This window comes from Schistocerca serialis, chromosome 5 (assembly GCF_023864345.2).
Source record: "Schistocerca serialis cubense isolate TAMUIC-IGC-003099 chromosome 5, iqSchSeri2.2, whole genome shotgun sequence".
Classification (NCBI taxonomy): Eukaryota; Metazoa; Arthropoda; class Insecta; order Orthoptera; family Acrididae; genus Schistocerca; species Schistocerca serialis.
The window spans coordinates 263,145,230-263,172,529 of NC_064642.1; the positions used below are offsets into that span (position 1 = coordinate 263,145,230).

Consider the following 27,300-nt stretch of genomic DNA (forward strand, 5'->3'; position numbering starts at 1 on the left):
TATAGAAGTATGTAAATTAGGTTTAGATTCAATTTTGCCAACTGTAGTGAGTTACTTTGCACTTTTCATGATGATTTAGGGTAGTACAGTAGTACGATGTAGCCACTGAGCTCTCTATTGCCCTTTGCAGGCTATTGCCATTGTCATAAATGGCACACATGATATGTATTATTTAATATATTATGCAGGCTGTTAAGGCTTGTTCTTTTGCCTTTTGAGTATGTAGGTTCCTAACATATAATGCAGGTTATTGCTAGTTATATACATGAATTGCTAGTTACACACATGAATTACATTATATTTTGTTGCTGGCTAAGTCTCTGCGCAGTCATGTTTGTTGATTATCTTAAATTTCTGACACAATATTGCAAGATTAGCTATGTTACTGTCCTGGAAACTTGCTTTGTGTTTGGTAGTATAGGAGTGATTTAGGGTACAGCTGCAGTCGTTATGTTACCGCATGTGGAATTTGAAATACCACAGACATCTGTAATATTGTCGCTGTGACTTCTCTGTATGGTAGTATCTTACTTTACATTACATGTTGATCTCCTGCCCCTAGGCGTTTTCATTTTGGTGCATGTGAAGGGTTGCAGGAGTATTGGTTGTCTAATACAGTTAATCAGTTATGATATTTTCTTGATTATGATGTGTTCATTTTATGTCTCATATGAGATTCATTTTATTTCATGTGGCCTATGAGCACTATGAAGATGGTTTCTTCTTCTTTTATTTTCCACCCTGATAATACAAGTGTGTTACTGCCTTCAAGTCAGACAGTAGTGTCCTGCTCTGTGCAACACATGGATGATCTTGCACCCACGGGCGTTTCATTCAGTTCAGCTCACATGAAATTTTATAGGAATACATATGAGTTCCATAACAAGGGTTATATTTTTACACTTGTTGTTACTTAAGAACAGTGGTGAGATAGTTTGTTCATGTTCGTGTTGGTTGACTAATATACTCAGTGTATACAATTTGCTACTCTGAGCAACAGTCCTCTTATGTAGCCATTTTGAATTCACAATTACTGTAGTACATACTCTTGAAGGTTAATTTACTCAATCACTGGCTACTCCATTTAAGCAACAGATCTGTTTTGTAAGTGTTTGAGATTTATAGTTAACTTTATTACTGGACAGAACAAATTAAAATTTGTATGCCAACAATGTAGGGAAATATAGATTGTTACTCACCGTAAAGATGATATGTGAAGTTGCAGACAAGCACAATTAAAAGACACCTATAAGCTTTCGGCTACAGCCTTCGTCAGAAAAAGAGAAACGCACACCATTTGTTCACACAAGCAAGTACCCTTCACACACAAATGACTGCCAATTCCGGCAGTCATTTACCAATTTACCAGTTCTCCTGCAATCATTGCACAGCTTGTTACATTGGTATGGCTACCAATCAATTGTCCTCCAGGATGAACAGCCATCGCCAAACTGTGGCCAAGAGCAAAAGAGACCAACCTCTGGCACAACATGCAGCTGAACATAACATGCGTAATTTCAATGGCTGCTTAATTACCTGAGCCACCTGGATCCTCCCTTCCACCAACAGCTTTTCTGAACTGTGCAGATGAGAATTATCTTCACAAGACATTCTCTGCTCTCATAATTATCCCAGCCTCAACCTAGGGTAACAAACTGTTCCCACACCCCCCACCCAGCAGTTTCCAACCCCCTCTACCCTATCACCTCCTTTTCAGTCTCATCTCTCAGGAAAATGCCGGGATGGTTCCTTTGAAAGGGTGCAGCTGATTTCCTTCCCAATCCTTTCCTAATCCAAGCTTGTGCCCTATCTCTAATGACCTCATTGTCGACGGGACGTTAAACACTAATCTCCTCCTCCTCCTCCTCCTCCTCCACTCTCTTCTCCCACCCACATTGTTTGCTATCCCCTGCCAAAACTACCTGCCCATCTTTCCCTGCTCCTCTCCTTTTTCGCAGTGTTTTCCCCACCTCCTTGCCCTGAAACCTTCTGACTCTGCGCATGTTGGCAGTCTAGTCCATGTACACTCCACCAAGACAGTGCTCCTCTCTTTCCCCACCTGTACACTGCTATCCCTTCCCATTCCTGTTCTCATTCCCACCCCCTTCCAGATTGCTGTTTCCATCCCACACGATAGTTGCATTCTGGCCTGAGCTGCTGGAGTTGTCAGCCATGAGTGTGTGACGTGAGCTTGCTTGTGTGAATGAATGGTGTATGTTTCTCTTTTTCTAATGAAGGCTGTAGCCAAAAGCTAATGTGTGAGTGTCTCTTATCTATAACTTAGCATGTCACCTTTACGGTAAGTAGCACTCTTATCTTTTCCTACCTGAAGTTTCCATTATTTAAAAATTGTGTGCTATTTTCTTCATCTAATTGATAATGTGTTTAAGTGATTTGAGGTATCATATTGTTTATTATGGAAAACTATTTGGTAGCATTTATTTTAACATTGTTTTTTGTATTTCTTTGATGACTAATGTGTGGTCACATTGATGTGCATAGGGCCTGATGACGGTGCAGTATATTGCCAAAACTGGTCATATTTGAATAAAAAAGCTGAGGCTATTGCCATCAATCTTCATATACTTTATGAAGTTCCTGTAGTAAGAGCTCATTTTTCGGTAACTTTCATCATGGGTGTGTTGAAGGTGTTGGAAAACTGGTAGTGTTCTTATTTTTTCTGTACTACATCTCCTTTAAGTAGATGCCCAAATATTTGTGTGTCATTTGTGATGGAAGATTTCCCGTTTTTCATGCAAAGGCCTTTTCGTAGACAAACTTCTGTGTAGATGCTCAGCAAACAAATTTGAAAAAATGATAATGTTGCCGATGTAGCAAGGACATATCAATTTGTAGTGTTGAAACAGCTTGTTCTCCATGAGTATGAAGCTGACAGGAGTATCAGTGTCCATCAGTATATGAACACATATACTGAGTATCCATACTGAAAGTTACAGTTTCAAAATGCTATAGAAAGAGAACTGCTTAGAATGACATCAAATTGAACAATTTATTATTGACATAGGGGGAAATGTCGTGAGGAAAAAAGTTAATAAAAATGCTGCCAGTAGATGGTGTTGTAGGTGCCTTAATGTAAACAGGGTTGGCTCAAATGACAAATGAATCACAATATAACCATTATGGTTTGACTTGCCCATTACACCATATACCTTACCACATCAGTTGGGAAAAATTCTCCCTTAATTGTCCTGAGGTCAAAAGCCACATAAACAGCAAAAAACATCTTTTTTAATACTCCTGGGGCCAAAAGCTGCATACAAATCAAAATGACATTTGTTTCTAATTGTCATGAGACTGATGCAAGACAGGTTTAATGTGCTATCCACAAATTGAAATCAAGAAACAGCATGTTCACAACAGATAGGAATATTTCGGTGGTCATGCTTAAAATGTGTTGCACAATGCAGCTACACTTGTACTTGGAACACTGAACACAACAAATAACCACAGCCAGAAGTCACACAGATTAAGATCAGCTGATCTGGATCACTAGGCCTTAGAGAAATGAGGACTAAAAATTCTAGCATTTCCAACTTGCCTCTGCAGCAGCTGCTTCACTGACTGAGCAGCGTGCGGAGGCATGCTGTCTTGCATAAATATGATCGTACCCACACATTCACTGTTGAAGGGTTAGAATGACGTTGGTGTGCAAAAAGTCTCTCATAGCATTAGCTTGTGATGGTGCAGGTAATGAGACCTGCAGGACTCATCCCATTGACAAAGTATGGCCCTAAGAGAAACAGTGCCATCAACCTGCACCACACAGTCACCTTTGCAGGATCAAGTGGTACCAGATGAAGTGCCTGCAGATTTTGTGTTGCCCATATTCTGAAATTCAGCATATTGACATATCCTTGGTGGTGGAAATGGGGCTTTGTCTGTCCTCAGCATGTTCCATACCCATTCATTGTCCACTTCCCTGAAACCAAGAAAGTCTGGACTGAATGTTTGTTTTTCTGGCAGGTCAGCAGGAAACAATTCCTGAACGAAGGATGTTTTATAGGATTTTAAGCACCACGCTCACTAACATGTCCAATGTTCGAGCAAAGTTTACACACCACCATTGCCCCTCCTGCAGTACTGTGGCCACATCTTCAACAGATGTAGGATCAACTGCTTTCCTCCCTCTGCCACATCATACTTCAAAAGTGCTGTGTCGTCTGAACAAGACACAGCCAAGGCAAAAGAACCACAGGCACAAAGATGTGAGCCAGTGCCAGTGCCATAGAGACTCATGACTTGCGTGAGTTCCACCATGGCCACAGACAGCACTGAGAATTGAAGATGTCGACTTTGCCTTTGCCAATTGCCAGCCGAGTACTACCACCAGAGACCAGACAACAACGGACAGAAGGCTACTTGGAAGATAAAAGAGCAGCTGTCACTCACTCGGTTATAGATCATTGTCCAAGTTTACATATGATTATTTGCATTTAATGCACCAAAAGCCATTTCGCAAACTCACAAACTTGGCCCACCGTAACAACAGTGGCAACTCGCTCTCCACAGCAGTAGCAACGAGGCCTTCACAAAATTGGTGACGAGGGTTTACAAAACTGATGACAAGGGATTTTTCTTTTTTTAAAAAACTGACTTTTCAAATTTTTTGATAATTTTTTCCAGACCTTTAGCAGACATTGGACCAGTGCTTTCTTTCATACCCTTGAGTGTTTGGAATTTCTGCAGGACTACTGGCACACAGTCACCGTTGTAAAAGAGCTTTACCAGCAGCGCATGATCCTTGGTCAAACTTTTTGTTCCATGACGTTTCCCCCTGCATCAATAATATGCTCTTCAGATTTGATATCATTTTTAGCAGTTGTTCTCTTCCTATAGCATTTTGAAACTGGAACTTTAATTATGGACAACCCTGTACATGTAGTATTTGGAAGATGTCTTATGATGGTTTTGTCCAGTCACCTGTAATCATCGCAGACATCATCTTCCTTTTCCACAGGATCTAGAGCTTTCTGGTTGTTGAATAGTGTCATCTGGCAGTAGCCTTTCCAGTTCCTCAACTGAGAGCACCCTACGTGATCATTGACTAATTAATGATCAATGAATACTGTTGATATGATCAACCTTAAGCACAGTGTCTGTTAAAGCTTGGAGTGTAGCCTTCTCCAGCTGGCGTTTGTAGGCATCCAGTATCAAGGGAGGGGAAGGGGAAAACCCTTGAGTTAATTAGTATCAGAGCAAGTGTATAATTGGTTATGTTGATGTTGATTACCAGCATCTTATCAGTTCTTGTTCTGAAGGATTTCCGTGTGTTGTGGCCTCACATCCTTGCACGATAGACTGGTTTGACTTGCCTGATTTGGTAACTAGATGTACACCACGTAGATCCATATGCATAAAGGAAATGGTTGGAACATGTTTCCAAGTAAAGGCCATAAATTCAACTAAATACCTAGGAATTACAGTTATGAACAACTGGAATTGGAAGGAAGATGTAGAAAATGTTGTAGGGAAGGCTAACCAAAGACTGCACTTTATTTCGGGAGTCTAAGAACATGTAACAGGTCTACTAAGGAGACAGCTTACACTACACTTGTCCGTCCTCTTTTAGAATACTGCTGTGCAATGTGGGATCCTTACCAGATAGGATTGATGGAGTACATTGAAAAAGTTCAAAGAAGGGCACCATGTTTTGTATTATCACGAAATATCGGGGGAGAGTGTCACTGAAACTATACAGGATTTTGGGTAGACGTCATTAAAGGAAAGGCGTTTTTTGTTGCGATGGAATTTTCTCACAAAATTCCAATCACTAACTTTCTTATTTGAATGCGAAAATATTTTGTTGACGCCAACCTACATAGGGAGAAACAATCACCATGAAAAAATAAGGGAAATTAGAGTTCGTACAGAAAGATAAAGGTATGTGTTCTTTCCACGCGCTATACGAGATTAGAATAACAGAGAATTGTGAAGATGGTTTGATGAACCATCTGCCACACACTTAAACGTGATTTGCAGAGTATCCATGTAGATGTAGATTATGACGGGGTATGGTAATGAGCTTCAGCCTGCCAGTAAGTTCAGTTAGTTGCTGTAGATAACCTTGCTTTGGTAGTTGATATTTGTCACTCAGTACTTGTTGACCAATCTTCCCCTTTCTAAACAGTAGCATGTGATATTCTGTGGGCATCTGTATTGTAAATGCACAGCATATTGTCATCTTCCCCTAAGTATTGGTACTCTTCTTAAGTTTTCAAGTAGGTAATAGAACAGGTTGCACATCTGTTTTTGGGAAGTCTGACTTTTACTCTGAATTATTAAAAAAATTGACTCATTGTAGCGATGCAAGGGGTACCAAATTTGTTATAAAAGTCAGTAAATTACTCAATGGACAGTATCTTTCAGGACAGGTATTTCGTTCATTCCAAGCAAGTGTCGGTTCGTGATGTCATTATTCAGACACGAGTTGACTGTAATCTGAATCCACTGTAGCAGACTAATAATATCTCTCAGGCGATAAAATTTTATTGATTATGAAATAAAAGCTCTTGAAGTTTATTCAGAATCAGAAACTTGTAATTAGTAATTACATGCCATAATTTATTTGTTTGATATAAAGTTGTTTTGAATTTCGTATGCCTAAAAAAAAGTGTGAATTTATGTGCAGCTTTTACTCTGAGACGAGTTATCACTTAGAGTGCTAAAAGTGTGCGTGTACATTTTGCTGACCTTTGTACAGAATTTTATTTTTAATCTTGACCCAAATGGAGAGTAAATCCAGTTTCATTTAAACGTTCCCTGAGATAGACACATCATGTTATTACAAAAGAGTTGTTTAGCCCATTAGGGAAAACCAAAACGTGCCGCTCAATTTGAAATATGTTACATGCCAGTGCATGATTGAGCTGTCCAGTAAATCGCGTACAATAGTTGCAAATGCATTTGGACTTAATGCATGAAGTTGGAAGTTAATTGTGAGACAAGCGCTCATGTTGACAAAAAATGAACTGAAAGTTTATTCAAAATATCGAGGCCCAGTTTTAATTGAGATACGCTTCACCTTGTTGATTACATTGCCTAGCAACACTGTAAAGCAGCTTAATTAATTCATTAGAACGATTTGTGATGTAGGAAGGCCCATTACACACACAAAATGTTACACAAAGTTTGCTAACCACACGAGAGTATGAGAGCGTTTTTCTTTCCATAAATGCCAATAAACCGGCAGTTTCAAAAGTTAAATTATTAACTGTTGTGTAACTTCATTGATTGTCCTACACCACTATGAAACTTGTTGTATCGTGTCTCTTCACAAGAGATCTCAAGAAGCCAGGATGAATAAGAAGAAGGAAAAGGCTAAAGAAGAGGCATCGGTATACCATCTTCATTAATATTTCTGTTGATACAGATACTCAACATACATAGAGAAACAGGAAGCTTTAATGTTTACAGAAACAAGTTATAAATGAACCTGAACTATGCACAAAAATTACTTCAATTTGTTTCGTGTTCTTATCTGGCTCATACTGTCAGCTCATGCTTCGTCCTTAGCAGAGATATCCACTTTGCTGAAATTGCATAAACCAGTTGCTTATACTTACTTAATTGGTGATTCTATACTGAACCAGAGACAAACGCCCTCGGCACTGAAGCTGCTGACTGGATTTTAAACTCAAGAACGCAAAAATCCTTTTGTTGCAAGGTAGCCATGTTACACAAAACTGATAACAACTGTCTGTTTGTAGGCTTGAGCACTTTAGTTCTCTATCAGTGGTAATCAAAACTTAGGACCTCTTATTTCAACAATGTAATTGTTCATCATACCCAATTTATATTTCGTGGAAAAATGAAGTTAGGTCCATCTTTTTGAATATTCCTGTATAATGCCTGTGGAATATGTCAGAAGTAACTCATCCTTTCTTCTTTACCTGAAAGTATGCCTATATGAAAGAGATCAGTGTCTCTCTTCCCAAAAATCTACTACAGTCTTTTAGATATGGAAATTATAGTTGATCAAATTTTCATATTTACTTGAAACCACTTTCTCTCTTCTATTTTTGTTACTGATATAATTGTCTGATGGCTTTCCACCGTTAGCACAGGCATGACATTTGAAAGATGGTCAAATTTCTTTCAACCTGCTGCTTTTTGGTACATTGTCTCAATTTGTTGACACCACTTTGTACAGCATCATACTTCACAAGGAGTTCTTGATATTTGCCTGTGATACACTTTTCCCTATATATTAAATTTTTGTCAGGTGCTATTGATTTGGTTTCATCACGTGGCACTTCACCATAAGGTGCTGTTGATTTGGTTTCATCATGTGGCACTTCACCATAACGTTCTGGATATATAAGGGCTGTCCAGAAAGTAAGTTCCGATGCTGTCTGGCGCATAGAGTGGTGGGGACAGTGGAATGATTTTAGTAAAGCTTTGTTTCTAGGACCTTTGTAGTTTGGCAGAGTCACAGGTGAATTATTGAACTTTCATTTGTGCTGTAACTGTAAATCAAAATGACAACTATCCTGTTTGAAAAGCGTTGGGAATGTGATAAAGATATCTACAGTCTGTTCGTCGATTTTCAACGTGTGTGTGACAGCATCCACAGGAATAGCCTATAAAATGCCATGCAGGACTTCAGAATCCCTGAGAAGCTAGTGAGAATGGTGCAAGCTTGTATGGAAGGGTCAGAGGCAGCAGTACGTACCCTAGGAGCCCAATCACAAACATTCGAGATTGAGACAGGGCTCAAACAAGAGGATGCTCTCTCTAGTGTTCTGTTCAATGTCATCTTAGAGAAAGAAATATAAGAGTTTAGGCAAGAGGAGTGGGCTGGAGCAGAGATGGACAGTAACTTCAATTGTCTCACATATGCAGATGCTAGCCTTAGCCAGGTGACAGAAAACTTAGGTCAGCTATGCAAGGACTTTGAGTAGGAAGATCAAGTAATTATAGTTGGGGGAGCAGGAAACAGCCTGGCTATGAATCCAAGATATAGTATTAGGAGTGACCTGGATAAAATAGGAGCAGAAACTGGGCACACGAATGTGGGGTTTGTGGAGGTCTTACAGCACCATGATCAGCCCTGGGTAAACACTGCTGTAAGGCAAGTTAACACTGAGCTGAACGGGATGCTCCAGACACTGGCAAAGTCTCACATGAGTGTTGTTCCAGTTGATGCTATTGGCAGGTGGGGTTACACTACATATGACCTGCACCTTAATAGGAAGGGGAAAGATAAGTTAGCTTCTCTATTAGCAGATACTGTAAGGGGGGGCCACAGTCACACAAGGGGTGATCCCTGTGGTTATTGGAACCAGGCAGACAGGTTTTCTTAGGTTAAAGCCAAATTCCAGACAGACAACAACCAAGGAAAATAGAAGAAAAGAAACTTCAAGCACAGCAAATAGGGATAAAGCTAAGGTTGGTGTCAACTTACTTCACCAAAACATCAGGGAAATAAAAAATAAAGTAGATGAGCTGATAATGTGTTTAGATGATCTCAAAAATAAGAACAAGATTGATATACTTTGTCTTTCTGAGTACCATGTATCTGTGGGGATGGAAAATGTCAGTATAAATAGGTATAATTTAGCATCTTACACTTGTAGATCTAGTATGGATAAAGTAGGAGATGCCATTTTCATAAAACAAGGGTATAAATACAGAACTGTTGAAGTAAGCAAATTTTGTGTTGGTCAGCACTTTGAGGTTTGTGCATGTGAACTTCAGCTAGATAATGTTGTGTTGATGTTAGCAACAGTGTACAGGTCTCCACTTGGAGATTGGGAGCTATTCATAAAGAAGTTTGACTCCCTATTATGCTGTCTGTTCGACAAAAAGAAGAAGTTATTAATCTGTGGTGATTTCAGTGTTAACTTTCTAAGCACTTCTGATAAGAAAAGTGAACTAGAAGTGTTGTTAACAACATATAACTTAGAATCAGTGATCAATTTCCCTACACGTATAGCTCAGGACAGTAATACTCTAATAGATACTGTATTTGTACAGCAAGAAGATGTGGAACAAACACATGCTTTCCCTGTGGTAAATGGATTATCTAACCATGATGCAAAACTGATTAACTTACAAAACCTAACAGGGTGTACACTTCAGAAACCATTAAGTAAAAGTGTGAGGGTGCTCAACCCGGTATCTATAGATCACTTCAGAGAAAGTTTAGGAAATTTAAACTGGGAAGATGTATATATAATGAGCCAAATGATAATGATAAATGCAGCATATTTCTTGATAAATTTATATCCCTTTTTGAACATTGTTTTCCAAAGAAAATTACTAAATGTAACACCACAAACTTTTCAAAGAAACTTTGGATTACTACAAGTTTTAAAGTGTCTTGAGAAAGAAAAAGAAAACCTTATGAGACAGCAAGAAGTAGTAAAGACCCAGAAGTAGTTTTACACTATGAAAATTATTGTAACATACTGAGAAAAGTTGTGAAGAAATCAAGAAATATGTATGTTAGAGAAGAAATTAACAACTCCAACAATAAAATCAAACCAGTATGGAATGTTGTTAGAAGGGAGACAGAAAAAGTAACCACCAAGGTAGGTAGTATTACTGTTAAAGAGAATGAAACCATCTTAACCAACAGTACACAAGTAGCCAATGTATTTAACAATCACTTCTTAAGTTTAGGAGAAAAAATTGGTGAAGATAGTTCAAAAGAAAAAGCCAGGCAGTACATGGAAGAGTCAGTTTTGAAAAATTCTAGTCAGATTAAGTTTCATCTAACAACCTCTTGTGAAATAAGGAAAATTATTAAATCTTTGAAAAATAAATGTTCTGTTGAAGTAGATGACATCACTAACTAGTTGTTAAAACAATGTGGAGCAATTACAGCTGATGTTTCAAGTCACATATGTAATGCATCACTGACTCAGGGTGTTTTTCCAGACAGGTTAAAATATGCCATTGTCAGGCCACTCTACAAAAAGGGGGAAACCACAGATGTCAATAATTACCGGCCAGTATCATTGCTTACAGCATTTTCAAAAATCTTTGAGAAAGTAATGTACTCAAGAGTGGTTAGCCATCTCAACAGTAATGGGATACTTAGTAAATCACAGTTCGGATTTCAGAAATTATGTTCCATTGAGACAGCAATATACAACTTCACTGCCCACGTAATAGAGTCTTTAAATAGTAAAATGTTACCAGTAGGAATATTCTGTGACTTATCCAAAGCATTTGATTGTGTGAACCATGACATTATGTTAGAGAAATTACAATTCTATGGTATAAATGGAACAGCATATGAGTGGTTTGAGTCATATCTACAGAACAGGAAGCAAAAAATCTCTTTATATGCTTCAAGTGATTCAAAGGAGTTTGCCACTTCATCTAACTGGGGTGAAATTTCATTAGGTGTTCCACAAGGTTCGGTCATGGGTCCCCTCCTGTTCTTGATATATGTGAATGACATCCCTTCTTACGTGAAACAAGATGCTGAACTGACACTGTTTGCTGATGATACAAGCATAATTATTAATCCAGTAAAAGAAAGTCCGATAGAAAATGATACAAATAAGGTCTTTGGAAAAGTTATTAATTGGTTTTCTGCGAATGGGCTTGCTCTGAACTTTGAAAAAACACAGTACATCCAATTTTCTGCTGCAAAAAGTATAATTCCTTCAATAAACGTAACACATCAAAAGAAGTCAGTAGCCAGAGTAGAGCATACTAAGTTTTTGGGTGTGCATATAGATGAGAATCTTAATTGGAAAATTCATATTTTGGATGTCCTAAAGTTACTATGTTCAGCAATTTTTGCAAAATAATTGCCAATTTTTGAGGATGTAGAAATTAGTAAGGTAACATACTTTGCATACTTCCACTCTCTGATGTTGTACAGATCAATATTCTGGGGCAACTCAACACTTAGGCAAAGGTATTTACTGCTCAAAAGAAAGTAGTTAGAATAATGTGTAGGGTTAATAGTCGCACATCCTGTAGGCATCTGTTTAAAAGGCTAGGAATTCTTAAAACTGGTTCACAGTACATTTACTCAGTAATGAATTTTTTTCTCAACAACATGGACCAGTTTAAAATCAACAGTGTCATTCTTGATTACAATACCAGAAAAAAGAAAGACCTACACTATCCTTTACTTAACCTATCTGTGGCACAGAAAGGGGTAAAATATGCTGCTGTAAAACTTTTTTTATAAATTACCAGATGAAATAAAATGTCTGACAGACAGCAGTAATAGTTTCAAAAACAAATTGAAATCATACCTCCTTGACAACTCCTTCTATACCATAGATGAATTCCTGAATATGAGTAAATAAACCTGGAGATATAATATATGCGTTTTGTGCCATTTAAGGGAATGGGATAGATAATAGAAATATTTAGGTATAACACTATAATGTAAAAAAAGAAAAGGAGCACATTTCTTGTACATTTGACACGTTCCACATCATAATGGTTTTCCGTGCTATTGATCAATGGAACACGTAACTAACTAACTAACTGACATAGTACTATTAAGTGAATCAAAGCAAGAGTTGAAGGAAATGTACCAGAAAATGGACAGTTATGCCCAGAAGGCAGGGCTCAAAGTGAATCGAGACAAAAAAAGAGTTCATGCAATTACGAAGAAGAGAAGAGCAGATAGAATTTCTTGAGACAGATGGCAAGAGGTTCAAGAGAGTAGACCAGTTCAAATACTTGGGATCGTGGTTTACCACAGACAACAACATAAAAATGGACATCAAGGAAAGAATAGCAGAGGGAACGAGAGACGCTTACCTCCAAATCGATCTCAGTGAACATGAAGATGAAAATCTACAACACGGTGAGGTTCCCAGCAGTAATGTACGGTTCAGAAACATGGAGCATTACTAAGCAAGAAAGGGAAGAACTATTAATATTTGAAAGAAGAGTAATGAGGAAGATATGGGGACCAGTTTTAGATAATGGAGAATGGAGGAGGAGGAAAAATGAGAAAATCTACCTTCTGATGCGACAACCAACTACCCTACAGAAGATAAAGAGCAAAAGAATACAATGGGTGGGCCATGTAGCCCGTATGTCAGATGGAAGACAGACAAAGATGGCACTAGCGGGGAAACCAAAAACCAAACGCCCCATTGGACGATCAAGGCAGCGCTGGATGGACGACCTGGCGAAGGACCTAGCTGCCCTGGGAATTTAAGACACCTGGTGGAACCGGGCACAAAACAGGAAGGAATGGAGGCAGTTTGTGGAAGCAGTGCATAGTCTGCAGGGCCTCTGATCGCTGAATATCTATCTATCCTCAAAAATCCTGCTGTGTGAGAACTATATGCTGTAATTCATTTTCCATGTGCAAAAATAATAGCAGCTATATATATTCATTGTGAACTTTGTGCTATATATAGTGAGGATGTAATAAGTGAGCAATAGTGTTGTAAGAAAATAGTGTCATTTGTTTCAGAAAGGTGGGACTAATGTCCGCGATGAAGAAAGAAGTGGATGACCATTTGTTGTGACAAATGAACTTGTTGTAAAGATGGAAAGTATCAGAGAAAGTTCTCTGTTCATTACTATAGAACTATCACTCATTTTCCAACAGTTATCAGTCAGTGTTAAATGAACTTGTGACTGATAAACTTGGCTATCACAAATTTTGTGCATAATTAATCAAAAAGCATCTAACTGATGTTCACGAAACCAATAGGTTTTGGAGCCATTTTAACATTTCTGATGTGGTGCGATGCAGGAGGAGACGAATTCCTCAGTTGCGCTGTGATTGGGGATAAAACATGGGCTGCATTCTTCAGCATGAAGTAACAAAACCAGTCAGTGGAGTATGACCACACTGGCTTGCCACACAATCCTTAAAAGTGCAACCAACATTTTCTCCATAAAAACTGATGGCAACTGATTTTTTTTATACATAAACAGAATACTTCTTGTTGATTTTATGGAAAGAGTCCCTACAGTAAACTCCAAAATTCACTGTGGCCCCTAAATAATGTCAGAAGAGCTATCCAGAACACAAGATGTGGGATGTTGAGTCCTGGCATTGTTTCTGTGCCCTTTAGCTCATAGGTGGCAGATTTCTTCAAGGGCATTTAAAAACTCGTTCCTTGATATAACAAATGTCTTAATTTAGGAGATAATTAAGTATAAAAGTAGCTGACAGCTGTAACTTTAACTTATCGATATAATGACATTTTCAATAAATAAATGGAACTTACTTTCCACATAATTGTAATGTCACTCTACAAGACAAACCTTAGACCCAGCCACCCCAGGAACTAACTTGATCACATAACTGGATACAACCATGTTCCATTTCAAAGTAGTGCATGTTGTTACCCTGCAGGCATGGATAGTGCCCATAGAAAATTCTCCCTATTAGTGTCATTAAATTTATTGAGAATGAGAAGGAAAAAGGAATGATAGTGCTGCCAGAAAAGCTGTAGATGTAGAGATTACATTAGAAAAGAATGATGTTGCATGGAGTGGGAGTCAAGTAACTGGCAGGAAAGTGCACAGGTTAGAAATAGCATGGACAATATGGACAAATTTGTTACTAGGCAGAAATTTGTGGTGTATTATAAGCAATACAAATAAATGCCAACTCTTTGAGTACCTAATAACTTTTGTAGCAAACAGCTGGACTTCAAGATTAGCAAGGAAGCTCCAAGAAAAATCATCCTGTTTAAGGGATTTTATTTTAATAGGTGCAAGGAAAAAAGAGTCATCATGTGTGCTAATGAGATTCATAGTTTCAAAAATGCCATAGTAAATCATCATTAAAAACATGGATGAATAAATGTGGCCAAAGTGTGCGAGAAGTATTTTCGTGATAATAAAGTATCACTCACTGTTTCATTGTTGTGCTATGCAGGGCATTGTTGTATTGACAGGTTGACAGGTACCAAGTTCAGAGTGGCAACTTGTTTAGAAAATATGGAAAATCAAGGATCTTAGGGAAATTGGAAATCTGCTTGAAAAGTCGGGGAATTTTGAAAGACTGAAGGGGAAAAAAATACTGGACTGTGTTGCTACAAATCACTCTGAGATTGCGAGTTTCATAAGAGAAGGTGACTACAGTAACAGTGGAATTTCCAAGAGTGGCAAGAGTTTGCAACTGAAAGGATTGTGAATTAAATTGCAGACAGACTATTGTTTTATTTTCTCCATTTCGCAGTTTGTCTAATGATGTAGCCATTAGCCTTTCAGTCAGTATATTCAGAAAAGCTGTCACAGGTTTTTTTTTTTTTTTTTGCTCTGTTTTTGCAAAGTCATTGGTTTTGACAATCAGACTGTAAGAGTCCTACAGCAGAATTAGAAAAGGGCAGTATGTTACTTCGATAAAATTAACTGAGTGAATTTGTTTGCCATCATTAATGCATGTTATGAGCACCCTGAACTGTAAGTCCTTAGTAATGATTACAGAATTTTGAATGCTGTGTTATTATGCATATTATTTTACATTAATTTCAGGTTAAGTACAAGCCTGAATCTTTTCAATAGACAGGACACAAATTGCATGGTGTGAGCTGAAAGTCAGGAAAGTGTTATAACTGTGAATAGCGTTTTTATTTATCATTGGTTTCCATTGACTTAAAGATCAGTGGTGGGAAATTGTTTATACTTATCTGTTGAATATAATCTCAAGTAAATGTCCATCAATATGAGCCTCACAGATACTGGTCCTGTCTAGCACAACTCACGACAGGGGTCAGTACGTCTCTTTTAAGTACCTAGATTCTGCACAGATACTGTCCTTGAGCTCCTGTATTGTTTGTGGTTTGTTTGCATACACTTTGTTCTTCAGGTAGCCCCAAAGAAAATAATCAAGTGGAATGAAGTCAGGCTAACAGGTGGGCCAGTTTACGTCAGCGTTTCTCCTATAATGCGAAGGCCGACAGTGGTTCTCAGAAGCCCAGTTGAGGCCCTTGTTGTGGGTGCATCATGTTGAAACCATATCTCACATATTCTTTAGTGCAGGATGCACAGTAGTAGTAATTGTATTACAATATCAGTCACTGTCACTGCATTATCTTCATCATTCATCAATGAAGTGTGGCCCTGTGATTGTTTCTGATGTCATGCTACACCACAGAGTGCACTTCACAGGATGCAGTTTGTACTAGTGCATGGCGCGGGTTTTTACCACCCCAGAATCAACAATTTTGCCTGCTAACAAAGTCATTAAGTGAAAAATGCACTTCATCACTCAACAACAACTTGTGGATGAAATTGTTTTTTGTGGCCATCATCTACAGTCGAACTGCTTATGGGACAATAATCAGTGTTTATTAACTGTTGCACCAGTTGGATTTTGTAAGGAGAAGCAAATCAACTTTCAGAATTCACCAAAGTGACATCCTTGCCAACCCCAAAAGGCTAGAACGTCGTAGTGTTGGAGTTCCTGCATCCCATCAACACTGTCTTGCACCTGTCGGATTTTCGAATGAGCTGATCTGGGCCTCCCATATTGTGATAAGTCACTCATTGAACCTTGATGTCTGAACTGTTGAATCGAGTGATGGATCATGGATTCCAATGGTCCGGCCATGACGTTGAAAAGGTGGCAATATTCTCGTTGCGTGAGAGCAGTTGACATCTGGTTTTCCAAGCAAAGCTCCACAATTTTGGTACGTTGAACGGTGCTGGATTTTTCCGTGGTGAATCTTACATCCTCTCTCTTTCAGAATCTGAAACAAAAGAAAGAGGAAAATAATAAATAAAAAGTTATTCACAGGTATGTACAATCTTTTTGTGACTTTTGGCCCATCCTGTGGTAGTTTTCATGTCTTCATAGTGTTTTTCTATATTGCTAAAGATTCAGTGTTGTCAATATTGTCATCAGACTTCTGTACCAAAATGAAGAGTAGGGTTATCAATGAAAACCAGCACATAATATTGAAAGGATATTTATTACAAGACAGAAATGGCAAACTGATTTGAAATGCCTCCTGAATTTGAAACATACCACTATTTATAAATAACTTGAACCTTTCAAGGCCTGAAGAACCATGGCATTATCAAAGTCCACAATCTTTTGAAACTAGATTATTAAATTAAAAATACTGGTAGGAAGTGTGAATCAAAGCTGGAAAATGGTCATCGCGAAGCAGGGATCCCAACTGCTTCACTGTACTGGATAACACATGGGCAATGATAAAATAATATTATGTTTGCTGCATCTCTGCAGAGTATTCACAGAACAGAAACTTATTTTTCACAATTGTTAAGTGTAAAGGAGGATATGAAGTAGCAAGCAGTAAAGTGAACCAATGAGTTATTTTGAAAAGAAATTAAAATTGAAGTTCAGGGTGAAGGAAATAGAAACTTTGAGGTTTGGAAGATCAGCTTAACAGAATGGATAATGTCTTGAAAAGAGGTTATAATATAAAAGCCAACAAAAGTAAAATAAGGGTAATGGAATGTAGTTTAACTATGTGGTGTTGGAGGAATTAGATCGGAAAATGAAACAATAAAAGTAGTAGATTAGTTTTACTATTTGGGCAGTAAAATAACTGACAATGGCCAAAGTAGAAGGGATATAAAACGCAGACTTTCAATAGGAAGAAAAGTGTATCTGAAAAAGAGAAATTTGTTAATATCAGTTATAAATTTTAGCATTAGGAAGTCTTTGCTGAAAGTATTTGTATGGATTGTAGCCTCATCTGGAAGTGAAAAGTGGGTAACAGAAGAATTCTGAAGATTAAATGAATCATTCAAATAACAAAAGAGAAGATACTGAGCCAAATTGAGGGAAAAAATTATGGTACAACCTGACTAAAAAAAGGGTTTGGTTGATTGGACAAATTCAAAGGCATCAAGCAGTATTGTCAATTTGGTAATAGAATGTTGTGTGAGTAAAAGTTGTAAATGACAACCAAGGCTTGAATGACTACATTAAGCAGCTCCAAATAATTGTAAGATGTGGTAGATACGTAAAGATAAAGAGGATTGCACAGGATAGGTTAACAAAAGAGCTGCACCAAACTTGTCTTTGGACTGAAGATCACAGCAACAACACATACCTTAAGAAGAATGATTAATTATAAGAAAATCAAAGATTCACGCAGATCAACTAAATATCTGCTCAGAGCTTGCCATCTTATTATAAGATGTACACCTTTTTAAAAAATGTAAATTTAAAATGTATTAATTGTCAGTAAATTAATTCATTGACACAAAGAGAAGCTAGAAAACTTCACTACATCTGGAATGTGATGATCATCTCAAACCACAAATTAATATCTAGACTGTGTATGTAGCAGTACGGATCCCCCAGGAACTCTGCTGGATTGCCAGGGAAAGCTCTTGGAGAATGTTCGTGTATAAAATGGTGAACAGTCTGTTATCCAGCACACAGTCAAAGCCTGGAGAAGTTACTTTCTTCGTAAGTTTTTTTGTCATAGAATTAGTCCGCCAGATGTTGCCTTCAGCTGTCATTCATGTTAAAGCTGTTGTCAGCTAACACCCTTGCAGTTTCCAGGGGTGGATGACAAGAGCAAAGCCTTCCGTTGGAAAGCCTTCCTTGGAATGTCTGCATGGACAGGAAGGCGAGGATTTTCCTGTAGTTTTTCGTACTTCCATATAAGTGTACTTTATGCCACAGAGTTGGAGATGTAGGTGGCTAAGCATGGGTGCCAGAAAGATGATTTAGATCTGACCGTACCAGGTGTAAGACATGTGATATGGTTGAGCCATGTGTCAACAAATCTTATACGAGTACTATTCATCCATGCTGGGGATTAATATTCTGCAACGGGATAGACCAAACTCAGAGCTGAAGTATGGAGTGTTAATGCAGAGGATCCCCATGATGTGCCACAGAGTGTCTAGAGAATAGTATTTCAAGTTCTGATTTTTGCAGCTATTCTTAGTAGATGTTGTTTTTAACTGAGTGTTCTGTTAAGCATAATCCCTAGATATTTTGGGTGGTTGTTATGTCTGAATAGCCTTCTTTCAAAGTAAATGTAAAAATGAAATAAAATAGTAAATTGTTAGTCATTAACATTCTCAACTGAATGTAGTACTTGAAGTAGGTGCAAAGACAGAAACTGACTAGGTGACACAAAGTGGAAATGAATGAAAGAATATGAACATGCAAAAGCAAATGTGAACACTAAAACAAAACAGAAGTTTTTAGGAAAATGGAGTACTTTGCAGAAGGGAAGAAGTGGTAAATGATAGAAGGTGGTTGGGGTGGGGGGAGGCAGAGGTGAATTTTAGAGGAGGGTAAAGGAACAACCCGGAGGTTGTGTAGCTCAGGTTCTGGTTTATCATTGTTAGTATTGTAATCAATATCTTCATCATAGGATTTATCATTCCAAAGATCTGCTTGAGAGAGAACTTCTATTTATTTCTATACTCTACTCTGTCTGGGTCACTTATCAAGTGACTCATTACTGCTCTTTATCCAGTAAACATTCATGTACAGTAATAAGACAGATAATTTACCATGAAGCTCTGATGTATTGAACAAATTATATATTGTTAGCATTGCATGCCTCAGTTACAAACATAGTAGTGCACCTGATGTACACAGGTGGTGTAAAAAATTACTTTGGAAATTTTTTAGCCTAGATTTTGCAGGTGTTTGGGTATAATGTGAAATAGAGGGCCATAATGGTCACATACAATTTGAGGGTTGAAATTCATATGGCAGTTTTATTTAAAACATGGCGTTGACTCAAATTTTGTAATTGTGGGTTCCATTCTTGAAAAGATTTAAGATAGAGACAGTGTAGTAAGGAGGCATAGGCTGTAAAATGAAGAACCATATGCCAAAATAGGGAATAAGTGTGTTTTATAAAATGTGAAATTTGAAAGTAAGGGAATGTTCCATTACACAATAATTGATGAACATAGTGCTAGAATTTGATAACTGTGCATATTCTAATCCTGGAAGGCTTCTCTGCAAAATTGTTGTTTTACGGGTTCTGTGGTTTGCAGCTGCATTGCTGATTTCTCTTTATGTAGTTTTCTTTTGTTGAGTTTTGAGTGCAAATTTTATTGCTCATTTTTCCGACTCTACCCAGACTGTGAATGATGCACAATGAGTGGTGCCCCAGTGATTGTTTCATGACACCATTATACAATAAATTCAAATCCAAGAGATAGGCAGTTACAAAATGTAAAATAGTGAAGTAATGAAAATGCCACGGTACAAAACAATTCGGTAAAAAGCCTCATAATAGCTTACAGTCTTTTGATGAACTCCCAATTTATTGTCTGAAGACAACTCACTTCCAGCTAGGTTATGCTGTTAATATTCATGCAACCAGAAATTTAATCATCATCATCATGATGTGAATATTCACTTCCTTTATCTTTCAACATAAAATCAAAGTATAAACTGAATTTCTGCTGTGTTTGTTCCTCATTTGTTGTCTCCCATCCATTTGAAAGTTCTGCCTTGGTGCATGTTGCAAGTGGGGCAGCCATTTTGAGCTGGTATTGTGGCCGCATTTTGTTTGTTTGTAGCTTGCTGCTGCCTGTAGAGCATTCCTTACATAATTGGTAACAGTACTGCCAACTTACAGAACAATGATGCAAAATGTCAATTTTTAATTACACTTTTAACATTTTCATGTGACTGCTCCTTGTATATGAAACTGCAGCTAAGATATTTGTGGACCCTGAATTTTCAGTTTTGTGAATGCTTGCTGTAATTTTGTTACATCTTTGGTAACTTGTTCATATGTATATGCTATATATGTTTCAGGAATGGGACAAAGATTATGCAGAAGCTATTGAGAGACTTGTCAATGGTAAACTTTCTGACCAGATATCCTTGGGTTCAACATCACCTGCCCAGTACCTCCAAGATTTTGTTTGTGATGATAACCAGAGTGTCCGATCAACTAGTCCATTTGAAAGGACACCTTGTGATGAGTATGCACCAAAAAATTATTATCTTAAGTTTTTTTAATCTTGGTTTTTCTCACATTGTGCCACAAAATTGGAAAAATCGCTACATTCATTAATAGACTAAATTACTCTCTGAATGTCTATGCAAACAATTGTGTAAGTGTGTCTGTTTGAAACTTCCTCACAGATTAAAACTGTGTGTCAGGCTGAGACTCATTATAATCCATCAGAATGTCCCTCAATAATGCATGTCCTGCTGCAAAGAGACATGTTCTCTGTGAGGTACAAGACTGCCAGCTGTGAGTAAGGCAATTCCCCACATTATACATTCATTCCGAAGTATTAAGTCATTTAGTTCTTCGGAGACATTTTGTGGAGTTTGAAAAGTAGGAGAGAGTTACAAACAAAATTGAAGTTGGGAATGTGTGGGTGGGGGGGGGAGTCATGCTTGGATATCCCAGTTGGTGGAAGCATTACCCATAAAAGGAGGTCATCCAGATTCAAGTCTTATTCCACTACACATTTTTAATCTGCCAGTAAGTTTCACAGCAGAGACATTTTGCTGCCTAGTGAAATATCTATTCTGTAGTATAACATTCATTGCAAAGTCATGTTTTAGCATGACCATATGCAACCCTTTAGTACAAAAGCATATGTATTAGGACAAAAACCTAGCTTTTCTGTGAGGTAACATTTGTGCTCCTTGCTTACTCAAAGAAACTGCGTGTTGTTGCAATACATTCATATGTAGTTACCCAGATACAATGTACATGAATTTTTTTCTTAAGATTTAATGAACAATTGAAGGTGCAACCAAATAAGGATAGAAAACAACTACTACTTACTAGCCTGCAGCAGGTAGAGAATTACAAAAAAGTTACAAATAACAGCCTTCAAACCTGAAGGTTCCATCAAATGTCAAAAATGAAGAAAAATCTTTTTGTGAATGGAATTATTGAAGGACAACCAAAGTTCCAGTTTAAACAGAAGAAAGCAAGGAAGAGGAGGAGATCAGCAATCATGTGAAACTGTGAAAAGGCTATGTGACAGAATATGATGTCAGAAACCTGTAACTAAAAATATGATTAGTAGACAAAGAACAACATCAGTTTATGAAAACAAACATAATGGCTGACCATTTTTCAGGAGGCTAAATTCAAACTCTTTCTTGTCCCCCATGGTAAGTCTCTTCTTTTCCTTCATTTCTCTTCTCTCCCTTTCAACTTTTCTGCTAGGAGGAGGAGCCACTGCCTCTGAAAGCTGACACATTTCTTTAACCTTTATATTTTTCTCCTACTGCCACTCAGTGAGTAATTCTTTTTAATCAGTCCAATTATATTTTGAAAAATTTGTTATTTTCATTGATACACATCTGTAAAGGGATATAATGACCCAAGAAGAGTGAGTGGGTAAAGATTGCCCATTTGAAGGTACAGTCTGTGCCAGGAGGACTAAAGTTTGAACAAAGGCTAAAGTTTTGATGAATGCTCTTCAGATATGAAGCACAAGCTTGGACAAGGGAGAATGTTGGAGAAAATTGACCATGTCCTTTTTGAGGACACTATCTTTGCAATCAGCAACACCACAGTGAAGTACAGATTACAGTGAATGTTGTCATAAAGCATGATAAATTTATTCAGTGAGTAGTCCCAATGAAGAAATGTAAACAGGCAATGTCAAGCTCAGAATAATTGTATGACACAGAGAGAAAGACATCATAGGCTAAATAAGAGACTTGGCTGTGTTATTTAACCTGGTAAAATATCAGTAATTGTGCCAGTGTCATATGCCATCTGCACACTACACAAGACTGTGCGTCAGCTTGATGGTTACATGACATGAGCATGTCTGACCGCACATCTGTATCACTACTCTGGCTGGATGTGGAATCTGAACAGCTATCGGATAAAAAAATCTTGCTTTTCCATGGAAATCACAGGTGGAAATATCAGTGATAATGAAAGCTTGATTTCGCCTTGGAGGGTAGCTCAGCTGTTAATGACAACTGCTTGCAGTAAACAGGACATACCAGGTTGAAATCTCAAATTGGCATGTATTTTTATTTATCATGTCATGTAAGTCCTTAGCATGAGAGAAACATGATTTGTAATTTTTTATTTTTCTGAGCTCTTACAAATTGAACAATTATATGTAGCTGTAACAAATGGTTGTTTGATGTTGTGTGTAATTGGAAGTAGCTCCTGTGCTACAGTTTAATTTGACCAAGGATCGACAAATGCTGTATACTTATTTACAAATAGTATTAGTCATGTACTATGGTCAGCAATATCAGGTAGTCACATCTGTGAACACCCTTAGAGAACCAAAAGAGCAAGACAGTGTTTAAATCTGGTGAGTGGGTAGAGGGATGCAGTAAAGGTGATGCAACTTCAGTTGGTGTTTTTTGTTTAGCAAAGCTGTAGCATGACCCCCTTATGGGGTTATTTTATTAAAAAGTATTTGTGCATTCTCCTAGGGATGGCAGAAGTCCACCATCTTGCTGTGTAGACAATCCTCATACAATATAATTGCCATTACCAGAGTACAGAGTGAACACCATGTGTGTGGTTACATGTGCCCACCTGCCTGATCGTCAAAATATATAAATTCATTCACAGAATAGAATAAATGGCCATGATTTGTCAAAGCACTACATGCATACTTTTGGAAATGCCTTTTCAAAGTTCAGTTTAAATACTGTGGAGAATTTGGACAATTTCATATTCACATTGGTTTCCTTATATACTTCATCCCAGCTTTGTTTTGCGAGTTCCTTTGAAAAATCTTTTATTTTGATTTCTGATGGATGCTATTTGTTGGCTTCTAGTTTAGAAAATGATTCGAAGCCTGATTTTACTGTTGTTATTTGACTGAAATGGTCTGATATTCCGAGAACATTTACAGTTACATCACATTTTTCCCTGTCCATATTTGTGGCCACATGTTCAGTTACTTATGCAGTCATTGTAGTAACCCTTGTTGCACTAGTGACCAATAGGGACATGCCAAAACTTTGAAGGATATTTATGAGGGTGCTTCTGGATTCATTTATGATATTAGTGTTGATGTTAATGTCCCCACCCAGAATTATGCTGACCTTTGTGCTTGAGACTTTACCTAGAACTCCTGTTAATTTATTGAAAAAAGTGTCCGCTCTACCACTGGGAGATCTGTACAAACATAAAATGATCAATTTCTTGGTGATACCAAGCCCTGTTAATTCAGTAGCTGATATTGCAAAGTGTTTGTCTTCACATGGTGTACTGAGATCATGTCTTGATTTGAACTGTTTTCCTTTTCTGATACAAATGCATGATCCTTCACCCCTTGAAGCAGTTCTGCAGTAAGAGTTTGCCCTTTCATACGATGATAACACTGCATCTTGGATATCTGTCTCTCTACACCAGTGTTCAGTAACACAAACAACTGTCCAGTTCAAAGATTGGAGCTCAACTTCCAATAGTTGTATTTTATTTTTTATTGATTGCATGTTTTGATGGAGGATTGTTAAGTCTGTAAAATGCCCCATTTTACTCTTTCCAAATTTATTTATTTATTTAATTTTTTTGTACATCTGGTATGTGTGATATTTGGAGTGTTAAAAATCTGTCTCATGAGTGATTGTTGACTTGCTTTTCCTACCCATGACAACAGGTATTTGACAGTGTGTGGCCCGAGATCCACCCCATATACTTTCATGAATCAACTGTACCAATCTTCCCTTCTCAGTCCATATGAATGGCAAATGCTGTGCTGCAGAGAAATAAGCAGTGACTTGCTTATGGAGTGTAGAAAGGCATTTTTGTCAAGAAGAGTTGTAAAACAATCCTATGTTTGGATTATGAGTTTATTTTGAAACTTCCTGGTAGATTAAAACTATGTGCCCATGCCTGCAAAATGCAAGGCTCAGTGTTTGAATCACAGTTTTGCACACAGTTATAATCTTCCATGAATATGTGAAATATGTGAATTTAATTAAATATTTACAGCACAAATGTTGCAGAATATTATTAATAATCAAGAGTGGTGGTGTTGTTACATGTACTGCTTGTATTATGTTTTCAGGGAATTTAAACTACGTTATGAGCATCGCGTACTGAAAGAGAGGAATGAATGTTCACGAAGAAAATCACTGAATATGGATTTTCTGTCTTCATTTTCTCAACGGGGAACAGATGCTTCAACTGAAGCAGATGCAGCATACAATGCATTAATTCACGGGAAGCCAGTGCCACAGAAACTGTTCGATTTAAAGTCCAACAAAAACAATACTTCTTCAGACGATAGTTCTTCTGAGTGTTCAGACGAAATTTAGTGAACATTTATTTTAGTGCTTATTTATTTTGTTTTGTATATTTAAAAGCTAGAGACATTTTGATGAACTTCTACATGAAAGCATTTGTAATACATTGTACTTCATCTTTGTGTAAGTGATTTTAATTTATTGTCTTAAAATATTTTTAACTTATTTTTATACAGGGGTAGATATTTTTTAGTCGAACACTCTAGCTATATTTGTTCATTCACTCCTTACAGTATTTTACTTATAATTTTATGCTACAGTTTTATTCTAAGATGTCATCTGCATGCATGTTTTAGGTGTTCACCACGAAGGAAGTAGTGGCTGTATTGATAAGTTTTAATGAATCATAAAATGCAATCAACTGCTGTAAACATTTTTCATCAGATGATATATTAAAATTGTTGTACTTATTTGTAAATATATTTATGTGATTATTTTTTTGACCCACAGCCTTTACTGGCAGTTATATAAAGAACCATTTACATTCTGGAAACAGTTGACTATTTTAACTGTAGTTTGATGACTTTTATGCCGTGTGGATGTTACTGCTTGTTAAGCCTGTGCTATTGTACCATGGTAGGCATCTCATGAAACTATTTAATTGCTGATTTAATTTTATATTACTGTGAGGCATGCTCTTTTTTAGAACTTAAAAATCTAATAAAAGATCAAAATATTACATTTTCTGCCGAGGCAAGTTTTGTAAATATGCTGTCATATCATTATGTCAGTTTCATGTGGAGTTGGAAAATCATAAATGTAATACAGCGAACTAAATGGACTCATTGTATAATTGGTACACTGAGCAGTAGATAGGGACTTATAAAAGTGACCGGAACATGGTGAGTTAGTGTACAGACTTGTGTTCCGCTTCAGAGTAAACATGAATACATTTACATTGTCCTGCACTCCATGCTGGCAAGGGTGGGTGGTAGTGTTGTTTGGAGCTGGTGAGGTGGACAAGAAAGAGGTGAGAAGAAGAGAAAGGCAAAGTTTGGCAGACAATTGTTAGTCAGATGTGAGAGATAGTCATATGGCACCAAACAGAGCTGGCATTTCTGGTGGCAGCAGTAGAACCTTGTTGCACCCTATTGATGTAGAGGGTGGATGATGATGATGATGATGATGACTGTTCTCCCAGGTAAAATCACTGTGACAGTTCCTCGGGAATGCATATTCACAGTTTTCTTCAGATTGTGTTGCCCTTATGTTACCATATGAAACACACACAGTTAAAATATGTTGTATTGGAAATGTTATTCCACAGGCTTCACTGGAGAATGAAACTGTGTGTCAGTGGATGATGTCCTGTTCGTACTGTGGTCAGTATCACTTCCATCAGTGTGGCTGGCACTAGAACCACCACACGTGAGGAGTCAAAATGATTTACCATAGATTTTGTTTATCACCTTCAACCATTCATTTTCCCATTGATGCATGATACTTCTGTCTGACTGTGAGATAGTAGTACACAAGGGAATGGAACTTGGAATCCAGTGTCTCGTCTACACACTTCTTTGGCTACTTTGTTAGCTGCATCATTTCTCCATATCCCAGTGTGTCTCATTTGGATCTTCTGTAAGACATCTTGGACAGTCTGAATCATTTTTCCACTGGATTCAATTTAGAAACATCGTACCATGATATCATTGTACCTCCTCCAGTTCTTTCAGGACTCAGTATTTTTCACCATCAGGGCTCTGTATACTTCATCACTGAGTCGTAATCTCCTGCTTATATATACCTGTCAACAAACTTCTAAAATGTAATCTACCTTAAAATATGCCACGGCAGCAGTTTGTTTTATCCCTGTCAACTTATCCTGAAATCTGATACATCCAGATCCACAAAAACAGTCTTTAACATGGATCCCGAATAGATCGGTTGCATGTGACCAATTTCTGAACATCTGCTCAAAGTTTGGGATTGCCCACCACACTAAATACCAATGACTAACACAATGCTAATATTTTCTGGACTTGTCATACCATGAGGAGGCATTGCCAAGAGGCCCTTTTTGAGAGCCTGATATCCTGATGCTGGAGAGTGTCTTGTGATTGGAATATTGTGCTGACCTATAAACAACACTGACATACTCTGTAATCTAATCAGTATGTTACAAATAGTATTCTATAAAACTGCAAAAGACAGGTCTGTTT

At 37.5% G+C, this 27,300-nt stretch overlaps 1 protein-coding gene across 3 annotated transcripts in view; it reads left to right on the plus strand.

Annotated features, from left to right (window-relative positions):
• LOC126481631 (uncharacterized) overlaps positions 1 to 25,559 on the plus strand; it is a 259,917-nt gene extending 234,358 nt beyond the window's left edge. For all 3 annotated transcript variants that reach the window (XM_050105528.1, XM_050105529.1, XM_050105530.1), the window contains 2 exons: positions 20,693 to 20,862; positions 24,904 to 25,559. In XM_050105528.1, coding sequence (XP_049961485.1) covers positions 20,693 to 20,862; positions 24,904 to 25,153 — 420 coding nt within the window. In that variant the 3' untranslated portion in view covers positions 25,154 to 25,559. The remainder of the gene's footprint in view (positions 1 to 20,692; positions 20,863 to 24,903) is intronic.
• Positions 25,560 to 27,300: the final 1,741 nt, after the last annotated feature.